The sequence below is a fragment of the Eptesicus fuscus genome, chromosome 2 (genome assembly GCF_027574615.1).
Source record: "Eptesicus fuscus isolate TK198812 chromosome 2, DD_ASM_mEF_20220401, whole genome shotgun sequence".
Lineage (NCBI taxonomy): Eukaryota > Metazoa > Chordata > Mammalia > Chiroptera > Vespertilionidae > Eptesicus > Eptesicus fuscus.
The window spans coordinates 74499467-74524121 of NC_072474.1; the positions used below are offsets into that span (position 1 = coordinate 74499467).

The following is a 24655-nucleotide window of genomic DNA, read 5'->3' on the forward strand; positions in this document are numbered from 1 at the left end:
CACTGGTGGTCAGCGCACATCATAGCAACCAGTTGTTCAGTTGCTTGGTCTATTTGCATATTAGCCTTTTATTATATAGGACTAGAGGCCCAGTGCATAAAATTCACGCTTGGGGGAGGGGTCCTTCAGCCCAGCCTGTACCCTCTCCAATCCGGGACCCCTTGTGGGATGTCTGACTGCCAGTTTAGGATCGGGCCTAAACTGGCAGTCGGACATCCCTCTCTCAGTCTGGGACCCCTGGCTCCTAACTGCCCATCTTCCAGCATGCCTGATCGTCCCTAACCCCTCTGCCTGCCTGCCTGATCACCCCTATCCACCTCTGCCTACCTGCCTGATCGCCCCTAATTGGCTCTCCCTGCTGCCCTGATCACTGCTAACTGCTCTACCCTTCCAGCCTGATCACCCCTAACCACTATACCTGCCTGCTTGATTGCCACCAACTGCCTCTGCCATGGCCCCTGACACCATGGCTTTGTCCCGAAGGACGTCCAGAATGACGTCCAGAAGATAGTCCAGCTGTCTGGTCTAATTAGCATATTACGCTTTTTGTTAGTATAGTTTAAGGTGGTAATAACTTCATTTACATAAAATTATATAACTTCCAAATGAATGAAAAATTTGGAAAACTTTCATTTTTTCATTGACTTTTATTTTGGGTAATGCTTTCTCAGTTAAAATCGATTATTTTCTAATATAAATATAACAACATCTGCATTCTTTGTTAAGTACATACATGATGTATGGTGTCAGATGGGCACTAGAATTATAGGGGTGATTACATTATAAATTCTATAAATGTTTAATCACTATTTTGTAAATCTTTGATATACTGTATGTTAAAAGTCTCCTCTTCAAATAGTCTTCAGTTAGTAATTCAGGATGATTGTTTTCTTAATTTAGTGTTATTTCCAATTTGGTTCTGAGAGGAGGTAGAAAGGTCCACATACTACACCAGCATCTTGAAAAATCCATATTTACTATTTTTAATCCATGTTTCAGGCTATTATAGTCTCATGTTTAAGTTATCAATACACATTTTTAATCAGTTTCCCTTCTTTTAAACTCTTGCTTTTGTATATATTCTATGTTTAGCTGTCAGAATAATTTGCTAAAGGGAAAATTTGATCTTATGATGTTCCTTTAAAATTTGAGTAAATAACTTTTGCCTATAAATTAAAATTGAAACCATTCTACACTACCTATTGCCTCCTACTTCAATCCAACTTTCTTCTATAACCTACTTCCCACAACTTTCTCTGCAATCCATACCCACTGGAATGTTTTCCAAATACGCATGAACTTTTTTTATTCCTCTATTCATTGTGAAATCTGTCCTTTTGCCTCACTGCCTAAATCCTACCAAGGCTTTCATCTCACCTCATATGTTATCTACCTTACTACAGTTGTTTCCAATTATTTCTTAATGGATTGTTTTTTTCTCTGGAATTCTGAACACCCTGTACTTGTCATAACACTCTTATCAAAATACTCCCCATAGGTGTCCAAGCAAATGATTTGCTATTTCACATAGGGCAAATGATGTGGAATATGTGTTCACCTAAATCACTTGCCACCTTCAAACACAGAGTAGAATGGGTGTTTGTGTGTGTGTGTGTGTGTGTGTGTGTGTGTGTGTGAGAGAGAGAGAGAGAGAGAGAGAGAGAGAGAGAGAGAGAGAGAGATTAACTTTAGGTGGTTTGTTATTTTCTTTATTTCCAATCTGGAATTTGAAAAAATTTTCCCAGATATCTTTTTTATTTCTGTTTTATTCCCCCAATAAACATTAACCTTGCATATAACACAAAAATGTTTCCTTTTAAAGTTAATTTTTAACTTACTATGTGTTTTTATTGCCATTTGGTCTCTGCACTGGGCAGAAACACCCTAAAACCTCAGCGGAGCAGTGAGTGGCGGAGCTGCTGTCATGTTATCTAAGAAGTGGGCTTTGGCGGTTCTGCTGTTGCAGCTCTGTAGTGCTGGCTGTGGATTCGGTGGAAAGGTTCTGGTATGGCCCGTTGACATGAGCCATTGGCTTAATATAAAGACCATTCTAGAGGAACTCACAAAGAAAGGACATGAGGTAACAGTGTTGTCTTTTCCACATACTAAGCTCATTGACTACAGCAAACCTTCCCCACTGAACTTCGAGGTATTACATCCAGAATATCCGAAAGAATTAATGGAGAGAGCACAAGACAAATTTCTGGACGTAATTTTGAATGACTTGCCAAACTTAACACCCTGGCGATCTACAATAAGATTGAATGATGTTTTTATTGAACTAACTGAAACTCTAAAAACCCTGTGTGAGCATGCAGTCTACAACCAGACACTCATGAGGAAGCTCCAGGGAACCAACTACGATGTAATGCTTATAGACCCTGTGATGCCCTGTGGAGAGCTGGTGGCTGAATTGCTTGCAGTCCCTTTTGTGTTCACATTAAGAGTGTCTATGGGAGGCATGAAGGAGAAACACTGTGGGAAACTCCCCACTCCACCTTCCTATGTTCCTGTTCAGATGGTGGGACTTACCGACCGAATGACCTTTCTGGAAAGAGTAAAAAATACAATGCTTTCTGTTTTCTTTGACTTATGGATCCGGGATTATGACATTCATTTTTGGGACCAGTTTTACAGTGAGGCATTAGGTAAGACATTTTGCTTTTTATTTCAAACTTGTTATAAAAATAAATTTAGAAATCTAAGTGAAGGGAATCTAAGTAAATGGAAGAAAAAATTTTAAAATATCTATCTTTCATTTAAAACTCTACCAGTTACAGTAATCAACTGGTTATCAAAACTAAGTGGAAATGGGAACAAAAAATCTCTTGCCATGGTTACTCTGTCTTTATAGTCATCAAACCACTTATCATAAGACAACTTGATACTTGTTAGGAATGTTGGTCATATTTGGATATTACATAAATACAGTACATTGAGTTTCCATATTAGAAGAAGTGGTAGCTATTCTTCTTGAAGACAGTATAATATTTATCCTAAGAGGAATATAACCTACTTGTCTGATACCTGTAATAATCTAAAATATTATTATTAACAAATATATTATATTTAATTCACCTGTATCCACTCCCAAATTTTTTTTTTATAATTAGTGATGGTTATACTCAATCTTATACCATTTTTACTAGAACAGGGTGTCAACCATTCTTTTTTTGTGTTTATTATCAAGAGTATTACAAATGTTGCCTCCTTTATTCCCTCCTTGCTCTCAACTACCCAGTTTCCTCCACGCCTAGGCCTTCATGTGTTCTTGGACAATGCATATCCTATATAATAAAAGGTTAATATGCAAATTGTTCCCTCCGGAGTTTGACTGACTGGGAGTTTGACCACTCACTATGATGTGCATTGATCACCAGAGCGCGGCACGTAATGAAGAAAGGTCCCCACAGGCAGCCAGCAACTGGGGGAAGGAAGTCCCCGGCCAGCAGCCTGAAGGCCCTGATCTGCTCTGATAGCTGGCCAGGGCTATTGACCCTACCCATGCATGAATATGCAAAAGTTCTTTGGTTAAACTCCTCCCACTGCCTCACTCCCCACTTCCCTGTAAGATTCATCAGTCCGTTCCATGTTTCCATTCATCTGATTGTATTTTATTCATCAGTGTATTGTGTCCATTAGTTTCCACATAGAGGTGACACCATGTGATATTTCTCTTTCTCTGACTAGCTTATTTCACTTAGCATAATCATCTCCAGGTCCCTCCATGTTGTCTCAAATGGTAATAGATCTTCCTATTCTATAGCTGCATATTATTCCACTGTATAAATGTACCACAGCATTTTTATCCATTCATCTACTGATTGGCACTTGAACTGTTCCTATATCTTACCTATTGTAAATGACAATGCTATGAATATAGGGGTGCATACATTCTTTCTGATTGCTGTTTTGGTATTCTTAGGATATATTCCTAGAAGTGGAATCACTGGATCAAATGTCAGTTCTATTGTTTAATTTTTTGAGGAAATTCTACACTTGTTTGTTGATTTATTGATGGTAGCCATCAATAAATGGTGGCAGGTATGAGGTGATAGCTCATTGTCATTTTTATTTGTATCTCTCTGAAGATTAGTGACCTTGAGCATTTTTTTTTTCATATATCTTGGCCATTTATCCTACTCTTTAAGAAAGCATCTATTCACGTCCTCTGCCCAATTTTTTAATTGGTTATTTGACTTCTTTTTGTTGAGTTGTATGAGTACTTTATATATTTTGGAAATTAACCCCTTATTTGATATATCAGTGGCAAATATGTGCTCCCATACAATGGGCTACATTTACATTTTCATACTGGTTCCCTTTGCTGTGCAAAAGCTTTTTAGTTTGATGTAGTCCCATTTGTTTATTTTTTATGTTTCCCTTGCCCTAGGAGATAAACCCATAAATGCATTGTTACGTGCGATGTCTCATATTTTGCTGCCTATGTTTTTCTCTAAGACTTTTAAGGTTTCATAAATTATATATAAATCTTGTGTCCATTTAGAGTTTACTGTTGTGTATGTTTACTAGTAGAGTTTACTAGTTGATGGTCTAGTTTTCATGTTCTGCATGTATCTGTTTAATTTTCACACCATTTATTGAAGAGACCGTCTTAACTTCACTGTATGCTCTTGCCTCCTTTGTCAAACATTCATTGAGCTTGGATTGATTTCTGGGTTCTCTTTCTGTTCCATTGATCTATATGTCTGTTCTTGTGCCAGTACCAAGCTGTTTTGATTTGCTTTGTAGCATAACTTGATATCTAGTATTGTGATCCCTCCAACTTTGATCTTCTTTCTCAAGATTGCTGCAGCTATTTGGAATCATTTTTCATTTCATATAAATTTTTGGAGTATTTATTTTAGATCTGTGAAATATGTTGTTGGTATTTTAATAAGGATTGCATTGAATCTATAGATTGCTTTAGATAGTATGAACATTTTAATTATGTTAAGTGTACCAATCCATGAACATGGTATATCCTTTCACTTGTTTTTATGTTCTTCTACTTCTTTTATCAATGTCCTATAGTTTTCCAAGTACAAGTGTTTTACCTTCTTGGTTAAGTTTATTCCTAAGCATCTGAAATATTTTGTTGCAATGGTAAATGGATTTTTAAAAATAAATCTTTATTGTTGAGATTACTATAACTGTTCCCCTTTTTTTCCCCCATAGCTCCCCTCCACCCGGTTCCTACCCCACACTCTGCCCTTATCCCCGAACACATTGTCCTCATCTATAGGTGTATGATTTTTGTCCAGTCTCTTCTTGCACCCCCCACACCCCTTCCCCCCCCCCGAGAATTGTCAGTCCACTCCCTTTCTATGCCCCTGATTCCATTATATCCACCAGTTTATTCTGTTCATCAGATTTTTTATTCACTTGATTTTTAGTTTCACTTGTTGATAGATATGTATTTGTTGTTCATAATTTTTATCTTTACCTTTTTCTTCTTCTTCCTCTTCTTAAAGATTACCTTTCAGCATTTCATATAATTCTGGTTTGATGGTGATGAACTCCTTTAGCTTTTTCTTATCTGTGAAGCTCTTTATCTGACCTTCCATTCTGAATGATAGCTTTGCTGTGTAGAGTAATCTTGGTTGTAGGTTATTGCTATTCATTACTTTGAATATTTCTTGCCACTCCCGTCTGGCCTGCATAGTTTCTGTTGAGAAATCAGCTGACAATTGTATGGGTGCTCCCTTGTAGGCAACTAACTGTTTTTCTCTTGCTGCTTTTAATATTCTCTCTTTGTCTTTTGATCTTGGAATTTTAATTATGATGTGTCTTGGTGTGGTCCTCTTTGGATTCCTTTTGTTTGGGGTTCTGTGTGCTTCCTGGACTTATAAGTCTATTTCTTATAGCAGGTGGGAGAAGTTTTTGGTCATTATTTCTTCAAATAGGTTTTTCAGTATCTTTCTCTCTCTCTTCTTCTGGCACTCCCATAATTGGGATGTTGGTATGCTTGAAGTTTTCCCAGAGGCTCCTTACACTATCTTTATATTTTTAGATTATTTTTTCCTTTTGCTTTTCTGGTTGGGTGTTTTTTGCTTCTTTGTAGTTAAAATCTTTGACTTGATTCTTGTGATCCTCTAGTCTGTTGTTGGATCTCTGTATATTATTTTTTATTTTAGTCAGTGCATGCTTAATTTCCGATTGGTCCTTTTTCATATCCTCAAGGGTCTCACTAAATTTATCAGTCTTTTCTAGAAAATTCTTGAAAAACCTTATAACCATGGTTTTGAACTCTATATCCAGTAGTTTGCTTTCCTCCATTTCTTTCGTTTGTGACCTGTTTCTTTGTCTCTACATTTTGGCTGCTTCCCTGAATTGATAGAGTGACTTTGTGTGCTAGGTGTCCTATAGGGCCCAGTGTTTTAGCCTCCCCAGTTACCTGAGGTGGGAACTCTTGGTGCACCCCTTTGTGGTCTGTGTGCACAGTCTTGTAGTTAAGCCTAGATTGTTGTTGGTGTCACTGGGAGGAATTGACCTCCAGGCCAATTGGCTGTGAGGATTAGCTGTTTCTACTATGGGAGAACTTCTGTGCTGGAGACACCCTTATGGGGCAAAACTTGCTTCAGTGGGGCTTTGGTGCTCACTGAGTCTGCCTCCTGAGTGTGTCCCTTATGGATCTGAGGAGTTGTAATCTAGATGGTCCCACTATGACCACTGGGGTACACTGGCTCTTGAATCTCCAAGGATGTGCTAAGTTAGCCTCTGCCTGAGGCCACCCAGCAAGATTTATGGAGAGTTCTGCAGATTCCTCTTCTTTGTTTGGGTTTTGGAGGTGCCCAGATGAGGCCCAGCTGTGAAGACATGCCAGCTACTGCAGGGCCTTGGCCTTCTTTTGGATGTTCTAGGTCTCACTGTCTCAGATGCAGTTTGTTAGGTAAGTTTAGATTTCAAAGAACCAGGCCATTCAAATGCAAAAGACTCTATGCACAGCTGAGGTGGGGCTAAGTCTCAGGGAAGAGCAAACAAGAATGACTTCCCATCAGCCCTGCCCTAAGAGGCCGCCGGGTCTCAGTGTCCCATGGTAATTGTGACAAGTACCTCTGAGAGAAAGCCGCCCTCGAGTTCTGCCAGCTCCCAGACAGTCCATTTCTGTCCATATGAGTCTGGATCCCCAGAGTCTCACCCAAAACTAGAGTTCAGAGTAGTTGGGAGCTTTTGTCTCCCTCCAGCTTGAAAAAGACAGCCGAGTACTCAGTTGCCAGCCCCCCTCCACGCGCGCCCCTCCGTACCTCTGCTTTTACTTCCACAGCTCCTCTGAATCTCAATGTGCTTTTCTCTTTCCTTCTAGTTGTATAATTTCCACTCAGCCAGCCTTACTGTGGTTCTGGATGATGTTTGTTTTGTCTTTTAGTTGTAGTTTTGAAATTGTTGTGTTAGGCAGAAGTTCAGGTGTTTACCTATGCTGCCATCTTGGTTTCTCCCCTGTATTTTTTTTTTTTTTTAGTTTCTCTTTCTGATAGATCATTATTGTTGTATAAAAATACCATTGAGCCTGGCAAGTGTGGCTCATAGTTGAGCATTGACCTATAAAGCACAAGCTCACAGTTCTATACCCAGTCAGAGCTCAAACCCAGGTTGCAGGCTTTATCCGACGTAGGGGTGTGCAGGAGGCAGTAGATCAATGATTATCTCTCATCATTGATGTTTCTTCTCTCTCAATCCCTCTTCTTTATTCTCTGAAATCAATATAGTGGCTAGAACTTCTAGTACTATATTGAAGAGTAGTAAAAGCAGATATCCCCATCTTATACTTATTCTTAAGGGAAATGGTTTTAGTTTTTGCCAACTGAGTATGATATTGGCTATACATTTGTCATATTTGACCTTTATTATGTCAAAGTATGATTCCTCTATTCCCACTTTGCTGAGAATTTTTATCAAAAATGGTGTCAGAGTTTTTTCAAACACTTTTTCTGCATCTATTGATATAATCATGTGCTTTTTGTCTTTCAATTTGTTTATGTAATGTATAATATTTGTTGATTTGTAAATATTCTACAGCCTTGAATCCTGAAATAAATTCCACTTGGTCATGGTTTATGATCTTTCTAATATGTTGTTGAGTCTTATTTGCTAATATTTTTTTGAGTATTTGTACAAGTTTATCATGGCTGGTTTTGAAAAATATTCCTAGGATACTTTATATTTTGGGGAAGAATGCTACACAAAAACTGAAAAAGTAATTAGAAAATTCTAAAATATTTTGTATCTTGAGCAGTTAAAGAGAACCATTAATTAATAAGTTGATATATACCTATTGAAACTATTTTTAATATTTTTTGTGCTTAAAATGCTTTTATTTGCAATTTCATACACTTAGCTGTGATTTGAATAAATCAACTTAGACAGGCTTCTACTTCAACTATCTTTGAGAAGCACAGACAAGAACAAACAAAAGATCATATCTCGCACTAAATATATGATCTAATCTAATTTACTGAATATCAAATTGTTTCACAGAACTAATGTTCAAAGAAACCAACTTTTTAAAAAACCTTTGAGCACAGCTGATGTTGCTCAGTGGTTGAGCATCCATCTATGAACTAGGAGGTCACTGTTCGATTTTAGGTATGGGCTCTTGCCTGGGTTGCAGGCTAGATCCCCAGTGTGGGGCATTATAGGGGGAGCCAATTGATGATTATTTCTTACCATTGATGTTTCTTCTCTCTCACTTGCTCTCCACTCCTCTTTGAAATCAATAAATACATATATATATATATTTGAATCCTTTTATATACCCATGATTTAAACTCAAATGTAATGACTTTCTATAATTAATTATCTCTATAATCATTATGTATGCTGGGAGCACACTGCTTACTAGGCCCTATAAATACAGGAAAAAAAATACAAAAATCTTGGCTCAAAACTACCCTCAGTGGTAACTGAAAATTACAATATGTCACTGCCACATTTGGGCATGATAAGGTTATGAGTAAAGACCTATGAAAAGCCTCAACTTGAGGAAAAGGATAGAATCATTATAGAAGGAGGAGAAAAAGAGCTTCTTCTATTAAACAAAAATTGTACTAAGAATGTATTCACGCAATAAGTATTTAAAATTTAAAACCATCCCACTTAACTCACTTAAACTAACAGATTCATTTAATAATAATATCTACTTGGTAGTTAAATTTAAACCATTAATTTAACCCACATGACATACATATATTTAGAATTATCCATTTTTATTATATAACTCAATTTTAGGTAAATTATATAACTAAAAAAGGAGGTATTTATCTATTTTATTACAGTTTTATGTCCATAATTCCTCATATGTAACATTTCAAATATAATTTATGAAATTATTTACAGTTTGTTTTATACTTAAATTCATTTTCATTCTCTTTCTATTAATTCTTCTGTACCCATTATTGTGAATCATTACTTTAAATGTCAAATTTTCCTAATTACTTTAAGTTGTCTTTCTAAAATGAAGCTAAGGTCATATAAACTTAACCACTTAAGCAGAAAAATGATTAATTTAAATAAAATAATGACTAATAAAAATATCACCTTTGGGTTTGTAATCAAGGCACAATTTGAGTCTCAAAAAAAGTAGACATCCAGATGGCAAAAAGACATTAATTCAGAAGCAAAGGGATGGAGTTCTAATCTAATCTCTGGAAATTTCAAACTGAATATCCTTGGTCAAAGCTTCTTCCTTATCAAATTACAGCCTTTGGACTAAATGACCTCACATTAAAAAGTAATGATTATAAAATGAGGCTATCCTCCCTGGGTTTATGTCACCATCAACTTTAATTAGAATCCTAAAGTGAAAAGGATTCTCACCTGTTTTTTCCCCCCTTCCTCTCAGTTATAAAACATGTATTTTTCATAAACAGAAATTAATGACTTGGTTATTTGCAATTAGTCATTTTCCTGCATAAAAATCTAAAATTAATACCCTAAATATCATTTAAAACACATCAGTAAGGCAGCAGTAAAGTAAGACAGCAGTAAAAAGGTGTATGACTTTAAACCCCACTAACACCACTGGATAAATCCTTTAAACAAAAAAATCAGCAAAGAAACAGCAATCCTAAATGACTCACTGGATCAGATGGAATTAATTGATATCTTTAGAACACTTCACCCCAAAGCCACAGAATATACATATTTGGGAGTACGCATAGGTCATTTTCAAAGATAGTCCACATATTGGGACACAGGCAATGTCTCTTCAAATTCAAGAAGATAGAAATCATATAAAGTGAAAAGGATTCTCACCTGTTTTTTTCCCATTTCCTCTCAGTTATAAAACATGTATTTTTTATAAAGAGAAGTTAATGACTTTGTTATTTGCAATTAGTCATTCTTCTGGATAAAACACTGAAATTAATGCCTTAAATACCCTTCAAAACACATCAGTAAGGCAGCAGTAAAGACAGCAGTAAAAAGGTGTGTGATGACTGTAGTATGTATTTATGTATCACATATCCCAAAAAGAGGGTCATCATGAGTATGAATTACTCATGGGGTTCTTACTAATAAAATAGTGTCCCATGAATTGAAGTGATGAGATATAACTCAGAAGGATGAGGTCGACGGATATTGATGGGATTCTATAACAATATTACTAATCCTGAAATTAAAACATGCTGGAGAGGATATGGACATATTCCTGACTAGAAAACTAGAAACCATTGAGGGGTGATTGGTGCAGATATTGTGGAGCTAATCTATCATCTGCCATTCAGTTGGAGAGAAAAAAAAAATAGCAATAAATTAATTAGCAGTTTGGAGTTGTGTTTACACGTTAGGTTTCTTTTATCTTGTAAAAATAAACTTACAAATAATCTATTTTTCCTTTTTTACTTTCTCTTTTCTTTCTTTCATCTTTATTTATTTTTCTATTTGTTTTTTATTCCATTTTTATTGTATTAATGCCCCTTTTCATTTGACATCTAAAACCATATTATTCTAGAAGAGCTAAACTTATTTTTTCCTTGATAATCATAAAGTTAGTGGGTCAATTTTCCCATTCAACTTATAGTCTAATTCCGTCTACCCAATTTTTTTTTTTCCAGGAAGACCCACTACATTATGTGAGACTCTGGGGAAAGCTGAAATTTGGTTAATTCGAACATATTGGGATTTTGAATTTCCTCGTCCATACCTACCTAATTTTGAATTTGTTGGAGGATTACACTGTAAACCTGCCAAACCGTTACCTAAGGTAAAACTACAGCATTGATGGACTTTATGTATGTACCTTATGATATGATACCTGATTTCCTTTTAAAGCTTACAGTCTTGGTAAGGAAACATGATGTTGAATATCATTGGATGGCCAACTCTATTTCCATGCCAGAGGGCTCTTGTGAGTTATTTATAGGTATTTTAGGTATTATATTGGGAAATCAGGCTGAAAATAAAATGGCATGATGGAAGCACATCTTAAAATATCATTGTGTTTACAATATGGATAATTGATAGGAACAACTGGAAACCGGAGCCATAGAAATCACCAAGGACACTGCTGTTGTATTCTTCACAATCGTGACAAAGTTATGAAAATGGGCATATATTATGATGGTTGGGAGATAAACATGCTTTGATGAGACACTGGGATAAGTTCCATGCTATTTGCTGGGTGAGAGGGGAAGTAAGAGTTAAAGGAAGAGAAGGAAATGAAGATGACTCTTGGATTTTCATTTTCAATGTTTATTTGATAGTGATGGCTTCCACTGAAATAGAAAACATAAGATAAAATTTATTTGAGACTAATACAATGAGTTCTATATTGTGACTATTTACTTAAAGAAAAAAGTGGAATTTTCAGGAAGAATTTTCTAGAAGTCTTTGAGTAATATGTGGTCTCAAGCTCAACACAAAGCTAAGGAAATATTGGAGGTCACCAGCATAAGAGTTCAGGAAAATGAGAGACCCAATCTTGGCTTGATTCTTTACCAACCTGATGTCAGGTTTCTTTTGGAATAAAAAAGATAATTGTATACCACATTCTTAAGTCTTCAAAGAAAAAATGTAGAGTGTCAGGGATGTTAAAAGAAAACAGTATTGAGAAACAAATGAGTAATAGATAAGCATTACATAGGTACTGTGTTGAACTATCAATAGTGAGTGAAGAGGAAAGCCCGCATTTACTTGTACTGTGAGAATATTTTGAAAATCCCTTTAGGAAGTTTTTAGGGTACATGATGTTCCTAGGAGAATTCTTGATTTATTTTACAGAGGGCTCTTAGAAATGGAAGGCTCTGGCATGGATTGGTATCCAGAAACTGTGACTTGCAGGGTCTGGCATGGAGCCAGAGCAGATGCTGGAAAGACAGGCACAGGTTTCAGAAAATCCTCATTCTGAGAATAGTCCCACAGATAATGGTGAGAGGATAGTGAAAACTGAGAATATTAATGCAGAAAAATCATCAAAACAGAAAGTGAATCTGCAGTCTTTGCCAAATGTACCTACCTGGATCAGATTGTTATGCCTATCTTATTACAGAAAATTGTTGTTCTTGCAAAGGAAAGACTGCCAAATCCTTTTGAATTTCTAGCATCATATCTTAAAAAAAAAAAAACAAGTCAGAGCTGGAAGATGGAAACTGACTTATTGGGAAGAACAGAAAAATTTGGTTTCTGTGATTAAAAGGCAGCTTTAATAGTCATAACTCCCCCACCTCCCTTTTAGAAGTATAAGAAACTTCAGAATAACAACTTATTACTAGAGTTGCAGAAGATAATGTATTTCACTTATTTTTATTTCATCACAATACTTATTTAATGAGTGTATACTGTGCATTTTTTCTCTGATTGTCCTTAAATTTGTTTTTTAAATCACCTTCAAAATAAAGTGTTAAGACATCAAAAGAAAGCAAAAATGATGATGACAGGTCTGTCAATCAAGAACACACACACGTTTTATTCAAACTCCATGTGTTTGGGGAGGTGAATCAAAATAATAACAAGATAATTTCTGTGGGATCAAATATGTCCTCCTAATATTAATGAAGCTGACATAGTCCACTTTGACATCATCTCTTTTCTGGTCATTTAACAGTCTTTAATTGGGGAATATGTGACTCCAGAGTTGGAATACATGATGCATGTCTAGAGGATATCGTTCTCGTAGAATATGATCTGACTGGGTCCAAACCCAGAGTTTCCCATGGCCAACTTGCACAACTCTAAATGGTGAGGCAGTTTAATTTACAGAAGTAGCTATGTATCAACTCGGTGCTAAGGCTGAAGGTAAGAACATGTAGCTAGTGTCCACTGAGTTGGGAGTTTTCTACATCAGAAAGATAGGCAATCACTATCTTCTAAAAGTGATTTATGATTATAGAGCTTTTTAAATATGTTATATCTCTTTTTCCAATACATTACTATTACTATACTGGAGGCCCAATGCACGAAATCTATGCAAGAGTAGGCCTTCCTTCCCTTGGCTGCAGGCACTGGCTTCCCTCTGGCACCGGGGACCCAGGCTGGTTTCCCTCCACCCGCCTGCTGGCACCTGGGGCCTAGGCTGGCTTTGCTCTGGCCAATGGTAGGTACCCGTGACCCGGGCTTCGCTCTGGCCCCTGCTTTGTCTGGAAGGATGTCTGGAATGACATCCAGAAGGATGTCTCATCTAATTAGCATATTACCCTTTTATTATTATAGATACCACAATTCTAACAAATATCTGCTTAGGCATATTAATAAAGGAAGACTTGAACATGAGAAAATTATCAATGAAGCCATAGGCAGATCAACACAGTAATGATTTATTAGATGTAAACTGTCAGATGCCTAATTCAAACCCATTTGGGGGTTTTCTTTTCAAGAATTTTTTTATGAGCTTGTGTAGTACTCAGTTTTTAATAAAATTAAACATGGTACGTAACATGAAAATACATCAACCATGAATTGTACTGTATTCTTACCACCTGACCCTCTGATATAATGGTTTGGTTCTATGGTTATTCACTAACCAATGATATGTATGTAAGCCATAGATTTTATTTATGTATTTATTATAATTATCTTCATTGGGGTGACATTGGTTAATAAATTTATATAAGTTTCAACTGTACAAATCTACAATACATTGTCTGTATATCACATTATATATTTCCTCCTAAAGAGAGTAGGTGGTTCTAGTGACAAGTATTTTTTAAAAATCTGCCGAAACCGGTTTGGCTCAGTGGATAGAGCGTCGGCCTGCAGACTGAAAGGTCCCAGGTTCGATTCCGGTCAAGGGCATGTACCTTGGTTGCGGGCACATCCCCAGTAGGGGAGTGTGCAGGAGGCAGCTGATCGATGATTCTCTCTCATCGATGTTTCTAACTCTCTATCCCTCTCACTTCCTCTCTGTAAAAATCAATAAAATATATTTAAAAAAAAAAATCTAACCAGGCCTCTGACAATTCCCTTGAATCTTTATTTTAGAAGTATAACAGAACTTTATTTTATTCCCTAACAAAATGGAGATCCATAATACAAATAATTGTTTCTCTACAGGAAATAGAAGAATTTGTCCAGAGCTCAGGCAAAAATGGTATTGTGGTGTTTTCTCTGGGTTCAGTCATCCAAAATCTCACAGAAGAAAAGGGCAATCTTATTGCCTCAGCCCTTGCCCAGATTCCACAGAAGGTTAGTACAACCTTTAATCCTGCTGGGCTGGTGTCTTTCCCACTGAAAGTTGAATCTCATTTTACACTTAACATATCAGGTACCAGTATTAAGTAAAAATTTGTAAAACATTACAATAGTGAGTGTAGGCATATTTGGACCTTGCTTGCTGACCTTTGCTGCTACAATCATTTGTTTTCAATGAAATAGATATGAAAACATTAAGAGCCATTTTGTGTGAAATCATAAGGCCTGTTCTAACGATTCCCAAAATAGTTCTGAAGTGAATTTACTCCAGGACCAGGAAAAGGGAGAAATGAAATGACAAACATAGGTATGAAGGTGGCATAAGAATATCCTCCATGTCTTTGTTTGTATTAGGATTTGATTCATCATAGTTGAGCACAGAAGTAGAATCTAGATTAACTTAGCATTTTAATTAACATTTTCTAGAATTAAAAGGCCATAGAAATGTTAATATAGTCTAGCAATTTTCATGTCCTAACATGATATTCAATTCATTTTAATGGTATCACCACCATTTAAATTATAGCTCTTTATTTATTGCTATTTATAAAACATTGAATAGCTCTTTTTATTTCTATATTTGGTTAAATTCCTTAAAGTTCTATAAAAATTATATATAAATGCAAATAGAATAATTGCAGAAACAAACCAAACAGAATACTTAACCAAACTTTGGAATATAAGCAAAAGCACTACCTTATTTTTACTTTAAAAAAGAAGTTGTGGGAGAAAAAAGAAGATAGAAAGAAATGGAGGATGAAATGATAACCAGTCATCCAAAAAATAAGTAGCTAAAATCTAAAGCAATGATATTTGTAGTAAACACAAATATGAAAATAAAGCTAGGATTTCCAGTGACAAAAATTTATACAGAGATCCCGTAGCCACAAAAATTTTAACTCCCAAACTCTGATACATTAGGCTATCATGGCATTATTTTCTAATTCTTCCCTTCTAATCTCACTCCTGGAAGTTCTTAGTGATAATAGACAAAATGATAACACGCAACTACCACAAACCCTTTAAAAAAGTTGTTATAAACAGTCCCACTATTTCTTTGTGTTTATAAAGTATACATCTATACTCCCTTCTCAACTATCACCTAAAGTAGATGCATGATATATACAAACTCTACAACTTTAAAACATCATTATCCTGTGGTATTACTTGTGAAATATATTCACCGTTTTCCACAGGTTTTGTGGAGATACAAAGGGAAGAAACCAGCCAAATTAGGAACCAACACTCAGCTCTACGACTGGCTACCCCAGAATGATCTTCTTGGTAAGACTAAAGAGAAGAAAGTCTATATAGTAGTTGATGGATAAGTTGATTAATTCTTTAACAGCTAATAATAACATAAAAGCTGATATGAACAAATAGTTAATAATAGTAAATATTTTTCATTTTACCTCCAATTCATAAAAATATAATTAAATATTTGACCATTAATTTTATAGATTCATACTTGCTATGAAATTAGATAAAAGTTTCAGGCAACACAAGAGGGAATTAATGCCTCCTTTTTCTGGGATAACAATTTTCTGTGGTAGCAGTGCCTTACAGGAGATATTATAGAAAATACTGACTTCTTCAGTAACTTGTCCCATAGATCTTCCTCTTCTGTCTCTGAATTTCTGTTCATGCATTAAAATAAAAATTTCACCCGCTTCTCATTCTATCTCCAAACTAGGTCATCCAAAAACCAAAGCTTTTATCACTCATGGTGGAATAAATGGGATCTATGAAGGTATTTATCATGGGGTCCCTATGGTGGGAATTCCCATGTTTGCTGATCAGCATGATAACATTGCTCACATGAAGGCCAAAGGAGCGGCTGTGGAGGTGAACATGCACACAATGACAAGTGCAGACTTACTAAAGGCCTTGAGAACAGTCATTAATGATCCTTCGTAAGTACTACTTCCTTCTAAAGGATTACCACTGATTGTATTAAACACCAGACAAGAAAATGTTAGAGATCATGCTTACCTTTTAATGGGTCTTTTCACATAATCTTGGACCATTCACCATCTTGGTCTTGGAAATCTTCTGGAAACCATATTTCATTCAATGTCACCCTACCAGCTCAGAAAAATTAAGCTTCAATTAACAACTGTTTTATTCTTATTATTTTTTCTATTCCCCTATTTAACCACATGATGTTAATAATATATTTATTTTACCATCTCCTTACTATACATGTCAAATGCTATACAATGAGCAGTGTTCATGTAACAATTCTGTGGCCCTTAGATTAATTTTTATAACAGGTATCATGTGACAAACAAAACACAATTGCATTCATTTCTTTATCTTTTGCCTTCTTCCTTATTTGCCTTCCAGCTATAAAGAGAATGTGATGAGGTTATCAAGGATTCACCACGATCAACCTGTAAAGCCTCTAGATAGAGCGGTCTTCTGGATCGAGTACGTCATGCGCCACAAAGGAGCCAAACACCTGCGGGCAGCTGCTCACAACCTCACCTGGTTCCAGTACCACTCTTTGGATGTGATTGGGTTCCTGCTGGCCTGTGCAGCATCTGCTATATTCTTGATCACAAAATGTTGTTTATTTTCTTGTCGAAAATTTGGTAAAACTGGAAAAAGGAAAAAGAGAGAATAGATCTTTCCAACTTAGGCAAAGATCTGAGTGGACAAACCTGTTTATTCCTGCACTTCCTTCTTGTTTTCAATTTTCAAATTCCTCTTTTTATAGCCTAAAGAGACATCCTAGAATTTCACAAGATCATTAACTGGTGAGCATGTCCCATTCTTCTTTGATATCCTCAGAGAGGTTTAGCCTCTTCCTCTTTATCCACTTAGAGACATTAATAATTCTAAAAATTATATTCATGATATCACTATTTTAATTGTATAACATTCAGTGATACGATGATTGCTGGAAATAACAAAATATGAGCCCAATTTCATGAATGTGGAGAGCTGAGAATTATACAGTTCACCAGTTGCAACTGATCATATAAACGGAGATGTCCTCAAAAATTATTTTGCTATGAAAATAAGATTTCCATTTTAAATAAGCCTCTCTACTTGCCCAATGTTGTTAGGATTAGGCCAAAATTGAAAATAATAATGATAAGACATTCTGCTTTGGAATGTTTACAAAGTTTCCAATAAACTCAGCATTAGTCTGCTCAGGTGCCATAACAAGATACTGCAGTCTCATCGGCATAAGCAACAGAAATTTATTTTTCACAATTCTGGAGGCGAGATGTGCAAGATGAAGATGCCAGCAGGGCCTGGCTGAGGTGGTTCAGTGGTTGACCTATGAACTAAGAGGACACTGTTCCATTTCCATCAGGGCACATGCCCGTGTTGCCTGCTCTATTCCCAGTAGGGGGCGTGCAGGAGGTGGCCAATCAATTATTCTCTCATCATTGATATCTCTATCTCTCTATCCCTCTCCCTTCCTCTCTGAAATCAATAAAGATACATATTTTTTTAAAAAAGAAAAGATGCCAGCAGAGTTGCTTTCTGGTGAGGCATCCTTGCTGACTGCAGAGAGTGACCTTCAACCTTTGTCCTCTCATGGCCTTTTCTCTATATGCACATGGTAAGAAAAAGATGCCTTATGTCTCTTCTTCTTCTTAGAAGGATACAAGTCCTTAGAGGACACCTTCTTGACCTAAGTTAACTGTAAATATCTTGTTAAAGGTCTTATCTACAAATATAGTCATATTGGGAGTTAAGGCTTCAATACATAAATTTGAGAGGGGTACACAATTCTGTCGATAACAAGCTCTACCAAACAATTATGCCTGTTTTTGCCTTTAATCAATAAATATTTCTTGTGTGCCTTTTATGTTCTAGGGACAGTTCTGAGCATGTCTTTAGACAATAAAGATAACCAATGAAATGATTTATTTTCCCCAATAAGTGGAGATGTCAGGAATGTTTTAAAAGTAAAGAGGTTATCTTAAGAGAAATAAATTATGTAATTATAGAAAAATTGTTTTATTAATTTTAATGAGATTCTTAAAGACCAATACAATTGATAACCTTAAAGTTGAATGTGAATTCATTATATTTAAAAATCACTGGTATTATAATTTAAGTAAAAATCTATAATAATAAAAGCATAATATGTTAATTAGATGGGACATCCTTCTGGACAACCTTCTGGATGAAGCCAGTGGTCAAAGGGAAGCATGGGTCCTAGATGCCAGAGGGAAGCGAGTGCCAGCAGCCAGGGGAAGGAAGGCCTACTCTTGCAAGGATTTCAAGTATCAGGCCTCTAGTACTATACTATAATCAAAGAAATCATTTCCGATCGAAAAAAAAGTCATATACTCTAAATGCAAGATCATTGTAATTTTTTCCAGTCTCTATGAAGAAATTAAAAAAATAAATGTAATAGAAAATATATTGAGAAAGTTAGACATTGGATATTTTGTCATCAAATTGCTCAACTGCCACAGTTGCGAAGTCACTCAACATCACCTCACCAGTCAGAGATGGGAGAAGGTATTTGGTTCAGATCTCTGTTTTTTACGTAATATGTGTCACGTATTCTCCAAATGAGCAACCCCAAAGCAAGGCACAAAGATTTCCACTTTATAGTCTCTAGTGTTATGGTATTTGCTATTCTATGGCCCATGTTGGTACTTTATTTGCTTTCCAGTGGCTAAGTAGTAAGAAACAGGTAAGGACAACAAGCAAGCTCTCAGTATGGACTGCAGTTTGGAAGATGGAAAAGGTGTTGTGAGTTATATTTATTTATTTATTTTTTCCCCACATTTTTTTTATTTAGGTATTATATGTGTACATATCTTACCATTGTCCCCCCCACCCCATCCCCATACATGCCCTCACCCCCCCAGAGTTTTGTGTCCATTGGTTATGCTTATATGCATGCATACAAGTCCTTCGGTTGATCTCTTATCTCCTCCACCTCTCCCTAACCTTCCCCCTGTAATTTGACAGTTTGTTTGATGCTTTACTGTCTCTGTATCTAACTTTTTGTTCATCAGTTTATAATGTTCTTTATTATCCATAAATGAGTGAGATCATGTGGTATTTTTCTTTCATTGACTGGCTTATTTCACTTAGCATAATGTTCTCCAATTCCATCCAGGTTGCTGCAAATGATGAGAATTCCTTCTTTTTTATGGCAGCATAGTATTCCATTGTGTAGATGTACCACAGTTTTCTGATCCCGCCATCTGCTGACGGGCATCTAGGTTGTTTCCAAATCTTAGCTATTGTGAATTGTGCTGCTATGAACATAGGGGTGCATATATCCTTTCTGATTGGTGTTTCTAGTTTTTTCGGATATATTCCCAGGAGTGGGATTACTGGGTCAAATGGGAGTTCCATTTTCAGTTTTTTGAGGAAACTCCATACTGTTCTCCACAGTGGCTGCACCAGTCTGCATTCCCACCAGCAGTGCACGAGGGTTCCTTTTTTCTCCACATCCTCGCCAACACTTGTCTTTTGTTGATTTGTTGATGATAGCCATTCTGACAGGTGTGACATGGTATCTCATTGTCATTTTGATTTGCATCTCTCAGATGATTAGTGACTTTGAGCATGTTTTCATATGCCTCTTGGCCTTCCTTTTGTCTTCTTTAGAAAAGTATCTATTTAGGTCCATTGCCCATTTTGTGATTGGGTTGTTTATCTTCCTTTTGTTAAGTTGTATGAGTTCCCTGTAAATGTTGAAGATTATGCCCTTTTCGGATATAACATGGGCAAATATGTTCTCCCATGCAGTGGGCTTTCTTGTTTTTTGTTGATGGTTTCTTTTGCTGTGAAAAAGTTCTTAATTTTGATGTGGTCCCATTTTTTTATTTTCTCTTTAGTGTCCATTGCCCTAGGAGGAGTATCAGTGAAGAAATTGCTTCAGCAAATGTCTGAGATTTTGCTGCCTACGGATTCCTTTAGTATATTTATGGTTTCCTGTCTTATGTTTAAATCCTATATCCATTTGAGTTTATATTTGTGTATGGTGTAAGTTGGTGGTCTAGTTTCATTTTGTTTTACATGTATCTGTCCAATTTTCCCAACACCATTTATTGAAGTGATTGTCTTGATTCCATTGTATGTTCATGCCTCCTTTGTCGAATATTAATTGAGCATAGTGGCTTGGGTCAATTTCTGGGTTCTCTATTCTATTCCATTGATCTATATGTCTGTTCTAGTGCCAGTACCAGGCTGTTTTGAGAACAGTGACTTTGTTATACAGCTTGATATCTAGTATTGAGATCCCACCTACTTTGTCCTTCTTTCTCAGGATTGCTGCAGCTATTTGGAGTCTTTTTTTATTCCAAATGAATTTTTGGAAAGTTCTTCTAGGTCTGCGAAATATGCCATTAGTATTTTAATGGGGAGTGCATTGAATCTATAGATTGCTTTGGGTAGTAAGGACATTTTAATGATGTTGCTTCTACCAACCCATGAACACAGTATGTTCTTTCATCTGTTTATGTCTCCCTCTATCTCTTTTTTCAGTGTCCTGTAGTTTTCCACGTATAGGTCTTTGTGTCTTTAGTTAAGTTTATTCCTAGGTATCTGAATTTTTTTGGTGCGATGGTAAATGGGATTGCTTTTTTAGGCTTCCTTTCTGTAAGTTCACTATTGGTGAATAGAAAGAAATGCCATAGATTTCTTGGCATTAATTTTGTATCCTGCTACATTGCCGAATTCATTTATTAAGTCTAATAATTTTTGATGGAGTCTTTAGTGTTTTCTATGTACAGTATCATGTCATCTGCGAATAAGGACAGTTTTACTTCTTCTTTTCCAATTTGGATTCTTTTATTTATTCTTCTTGTCTGATCACAATGGCTAGTATTTCCAGTACTATATTGAACTGGAGTTGTGAAAGTGGGCATCTTTGTCTTGTTCCTGTTCTTAGGGGAAATGGCTTTAGTTTTTGTCCATTGAGTATGATGTTGGCTATTGGTTTGTCATATATGGCTTTTATTATGTTGAGGTATGATCCTTCTATTCCCACCTTGCTGAGTGTTTTTATCAAGAAAGGGTGTTGGATTTTGCCAAATGCTTTTTCTGTGTCAATTGATATGACTATATTATTTTTATCTCTAAATTTGTTTGTGTGATGTATCACGTTTATTGATTTGCAGATATTGATATCTCATCATTTCAACCCTGGGATAAATACTGCTTGGTCATGGTGTATGATCTTTCTGATGTACTGTTGGATCCGATTTGCTAGAATTTTGTTGAGGATTTTGGCATCTATATTCATGAGGGATATTGGCCTGTAATTCTCTTTCATTGTGTTGTCTTTATCTGGTTTTGGTATTATGGTGATGCTGTCTTCATAGAATGAGCTTGGCAGTGTTCCTTCCTCTTGAATTTTTTGGAATAGTCTTAGGGGGATATGTTTTAGTTCTTCCTTGAATATTTGGTAAAACTCCCCTGTGAAGCCATCTGGCCCTGGGCTTTTGTTTGCTGGAAGCTTTTTGATGACTGCTTCAATTTCTTCCATAGTTATTGGCCTATTGAGATGTTTAGAATCTTCCTGATTGAGTTTTGGAAGGTTGCACTTTTCTAGGAATATGTCCATTACCTGCAGGTTGTCTAGTTTGTTAGAATAGAGTTGTTCACAGTATTTTTTAACAATCCTTTGTATCTCAGCGGGGTCTGTTGTTATTTCACCTCTTTCATTTCTGATTTTATTTATTTGGGTCCTCTCTCTTTGCTTCTTGGTGAGCCTGGCTAGAGGTTCATCAATATTATTTATCCTTTCATGCAGGGGCCTGATGCGGCGGGGGCCAAACATGGCGGGGATCTCCCTTTTCCGCGTCCCGCACGGAAAGAGAGATGAACGAACCGGTTTTAAGTGGAGGCGGCCAGGGATTGAGAAATAATAGAAATAAAGAAAACAAGACGCAAAAATAGATTCATGAAGCTGGGGCTGGGTGGGACGCCATCTTTCCTCTCTGATGGAGAGGCAGCAAGACGACGACCCTGAGCCACCCAGCAGGTTTATTTTATATCCCCAAAATCCAGGAAGTAACACCAAAACTTAGGATCAAAGGAGCTTATTTGCATTCTTAACTAGGCCCCAGCATTACTGGATTTACATATCTAGACCCGCCCTGCTGACACCTGGGCTGCTCTGAAGTCAGAACTGATTAACATGTCCAGCCTCACTGGGGAAGCATGTTCCCAGGGCGTGACTCGGCCTAAGCCCTGAGTTCAGCTGATGATAATTAAGGAAATGCCCAGGTGCCTCCCAGGCGGCCCTCTACACTTTCAAAGTACTAGCTCTTGGTTTAATTGATCTTTTGTATTGTTTTTCTTTGGTCCCTATGTCATTTATTTCTGTGCTGATCTTTCTTATCTCCTTCCTTCTGCTCACTCTGGGCTTTTCTTGTTGCTCTCTTTCTAATTCTGAGTTGTAGAGTTAGATGATTTATTACCATTTTTTCTTGTTTTTTGAGGTAGGCCTGTAGTGCTATAAACTTCCCTCTCAGAACTGCTTTCATTGTGTCCCATAAATTTTGGATTGTTGTGTTTTTATTGTCATTAGTTTCCAGGATGTTTTTCATTTCTTCTTTGATCTCTTTGGTAACCCAATCACTGTTTAATATCATGCTATTCAACTTCCAAGTATTTGAATTTTGGAGGTTGTTTTTATTGTAGTTTATTTCTAACATTATGCCATTGTGGTCTGAGAAAATGCTTGATATGATTTCAATCTTCTTGAATTTGGGGAGACTTTGCTTTTGACCTAATATGTGGCCTATTTTTTAAAATGTCCCATGTGCACTTGACAAGAATGTATATTCCGTGCCTTTGGGGTGAAATGTTCTGAAGATGTCAATTAAGTCCATCTGATCTAATGAGTCATTTAGAATTTCTGTTTCTTTGCTGATTTTTTGTCTAGAGGATTTAGCTAGTGATGTCAGTGGTGTATTAAATTCCCCTAATATGATTGTGTTGTTGTCAATCTCTCCCTTGATATATTCCAGGAGTTTTTATTATGTATTTGGGTGCTTCTGCATTGGTGCATATATATGTTTATCAGGGTTATATCCTCTTGTTGTATCAGTCCCTTAAGTATTATGAAATGGCCTTCTGTATCTTTTGTTATGGCCTTCACTTTGAGGTCTATTTTGTCAGATATAAGTATTGCTACCCCAGCTTTTTTTTTTTTTTTTTAATTTCCATTTGCCTGAAATATATTTTTTTTATCCCTTCGCTTTCAGTCTGTGTGAGCCCCTTGTTTAGAGCTGGGTTTCTTGTAGACAGCATATATATGGGTCATGTTTTTTTTATCCATTCACTCACTCTATGTCTTTTGATTGAATATTTAGTCCATTTATGTTTAAAGTTATTATTGAAAAGTAACTGTTTGTAGCCATTTTTATTTTTTGTGCCTGTGTTCTTTCTTACCTTATTATTTCTTCTTTTTACACCAGTCCCTTTAGCATTTAGTGCATTGCTGGTTTGGTAGTGATAAATTCCCTTAGCCTTTTTTTTTGTCAGTGAAACTCCTTATTTCCCCTTCAATTTTGAATGATAGCCTTGCTGAATAGAGTATTCTTGGATTCAGTCCCTTGCTTTGCATCATTTTGTAAATTTCCTTCCATTCTTTTCTGGCCTCATGTGTTTCTGTTGAGAAATCATTTGATATTCTAATGGGAGCTCCCTTGTATATAACTTTCTGTCTCTCTCTTGCAGCCTTTAAGATTCTCTCTTTGTCCTAAACATTTGTCATTGTCATTATGATGTGTCTTGATGTGGGACTTTTCAGGTTCATCTTGTTTGGGACTCTCTGTGCTTGTGTGACTTTTTTCTTCCCCACATCAAGGACGTTTTCTGACATCATTTCTTCAAATAGGTTTTCCAACCCTGGTTCCTCTTCCTGTTTTCTGGCAGCCCTATTATTCATATGTTACTTCGTTTCATGTTTTCCCATAACTCCCTTAGGCTCTCCTCCTGTCTTTTAATTTACTTCTCCAATCGCAGTTCAGTTTGGGTGTGTTTTGCTTCCCTGTCTTCTAATTCGCTAATTCGGTCCTCTGCTTCTCCT

General features: G+C 36.4%; 1 protein-coding gene and 1 pseudogene across 1 annotated transcript; both read left to right on the top strand.

Moving 5' to 3' along the window:
• Positions 1 to 1924: 1924 nt before the first annotated feature.
• LOC103304921 (UDP-glucuronosyltransferase 2A3-like) lies at positions 1925 to 17251 on the top strand. The gene is made up of 6 exons (XM_054728605.1): positions 1925 to 2648; positions 11055 to 11203; positions 14488 to 14619; positions 15822 to 15909; positions 16319 to 16538; positions 16972 to 17251. Exons 1-6 carry the CDS (start codon positions 1925 to 1927, stop codon positions 17249 to 17251), a joined length of 1593 nt encoding a protein of 530 aa, XP_054584580.1.
• Positions 12288 to 12618, top strand: LOC129151953 (protein dpy-30 homolog; annotated as a pseudogene).
• Positions 17252 to 24655: the final 7404 nt, after the last annotated feature.

What these genes read in the sequence shown, in the direction of transcription:
- LOC103304921 (XM_054728605.1), top strand. Translation starts at nt 1,925, where the DNA reads ATGTTATCTAAGAAGTGGGCTTTGGCGGTTCTGCTGTTGCAGCTCTGT. An exon ending in CTGCCAAACCGTTACCTAAG is followed by an intron (nt 11,204 to 14,487) that starts GTAAAACTACAG and finishes GTTTCTCTACAG; the next exon opens with GAAATAGAAGAATTTGTCCA. An exon ending in TTGCCCAGATTCCACAGAAG is followed by an intron (nt 14,620 to 15,821) that starts GTTAGTACAACC and finishes CGTTTTCCACAG; the next exon opens with GTTTTGTGGAGATACAAAGG.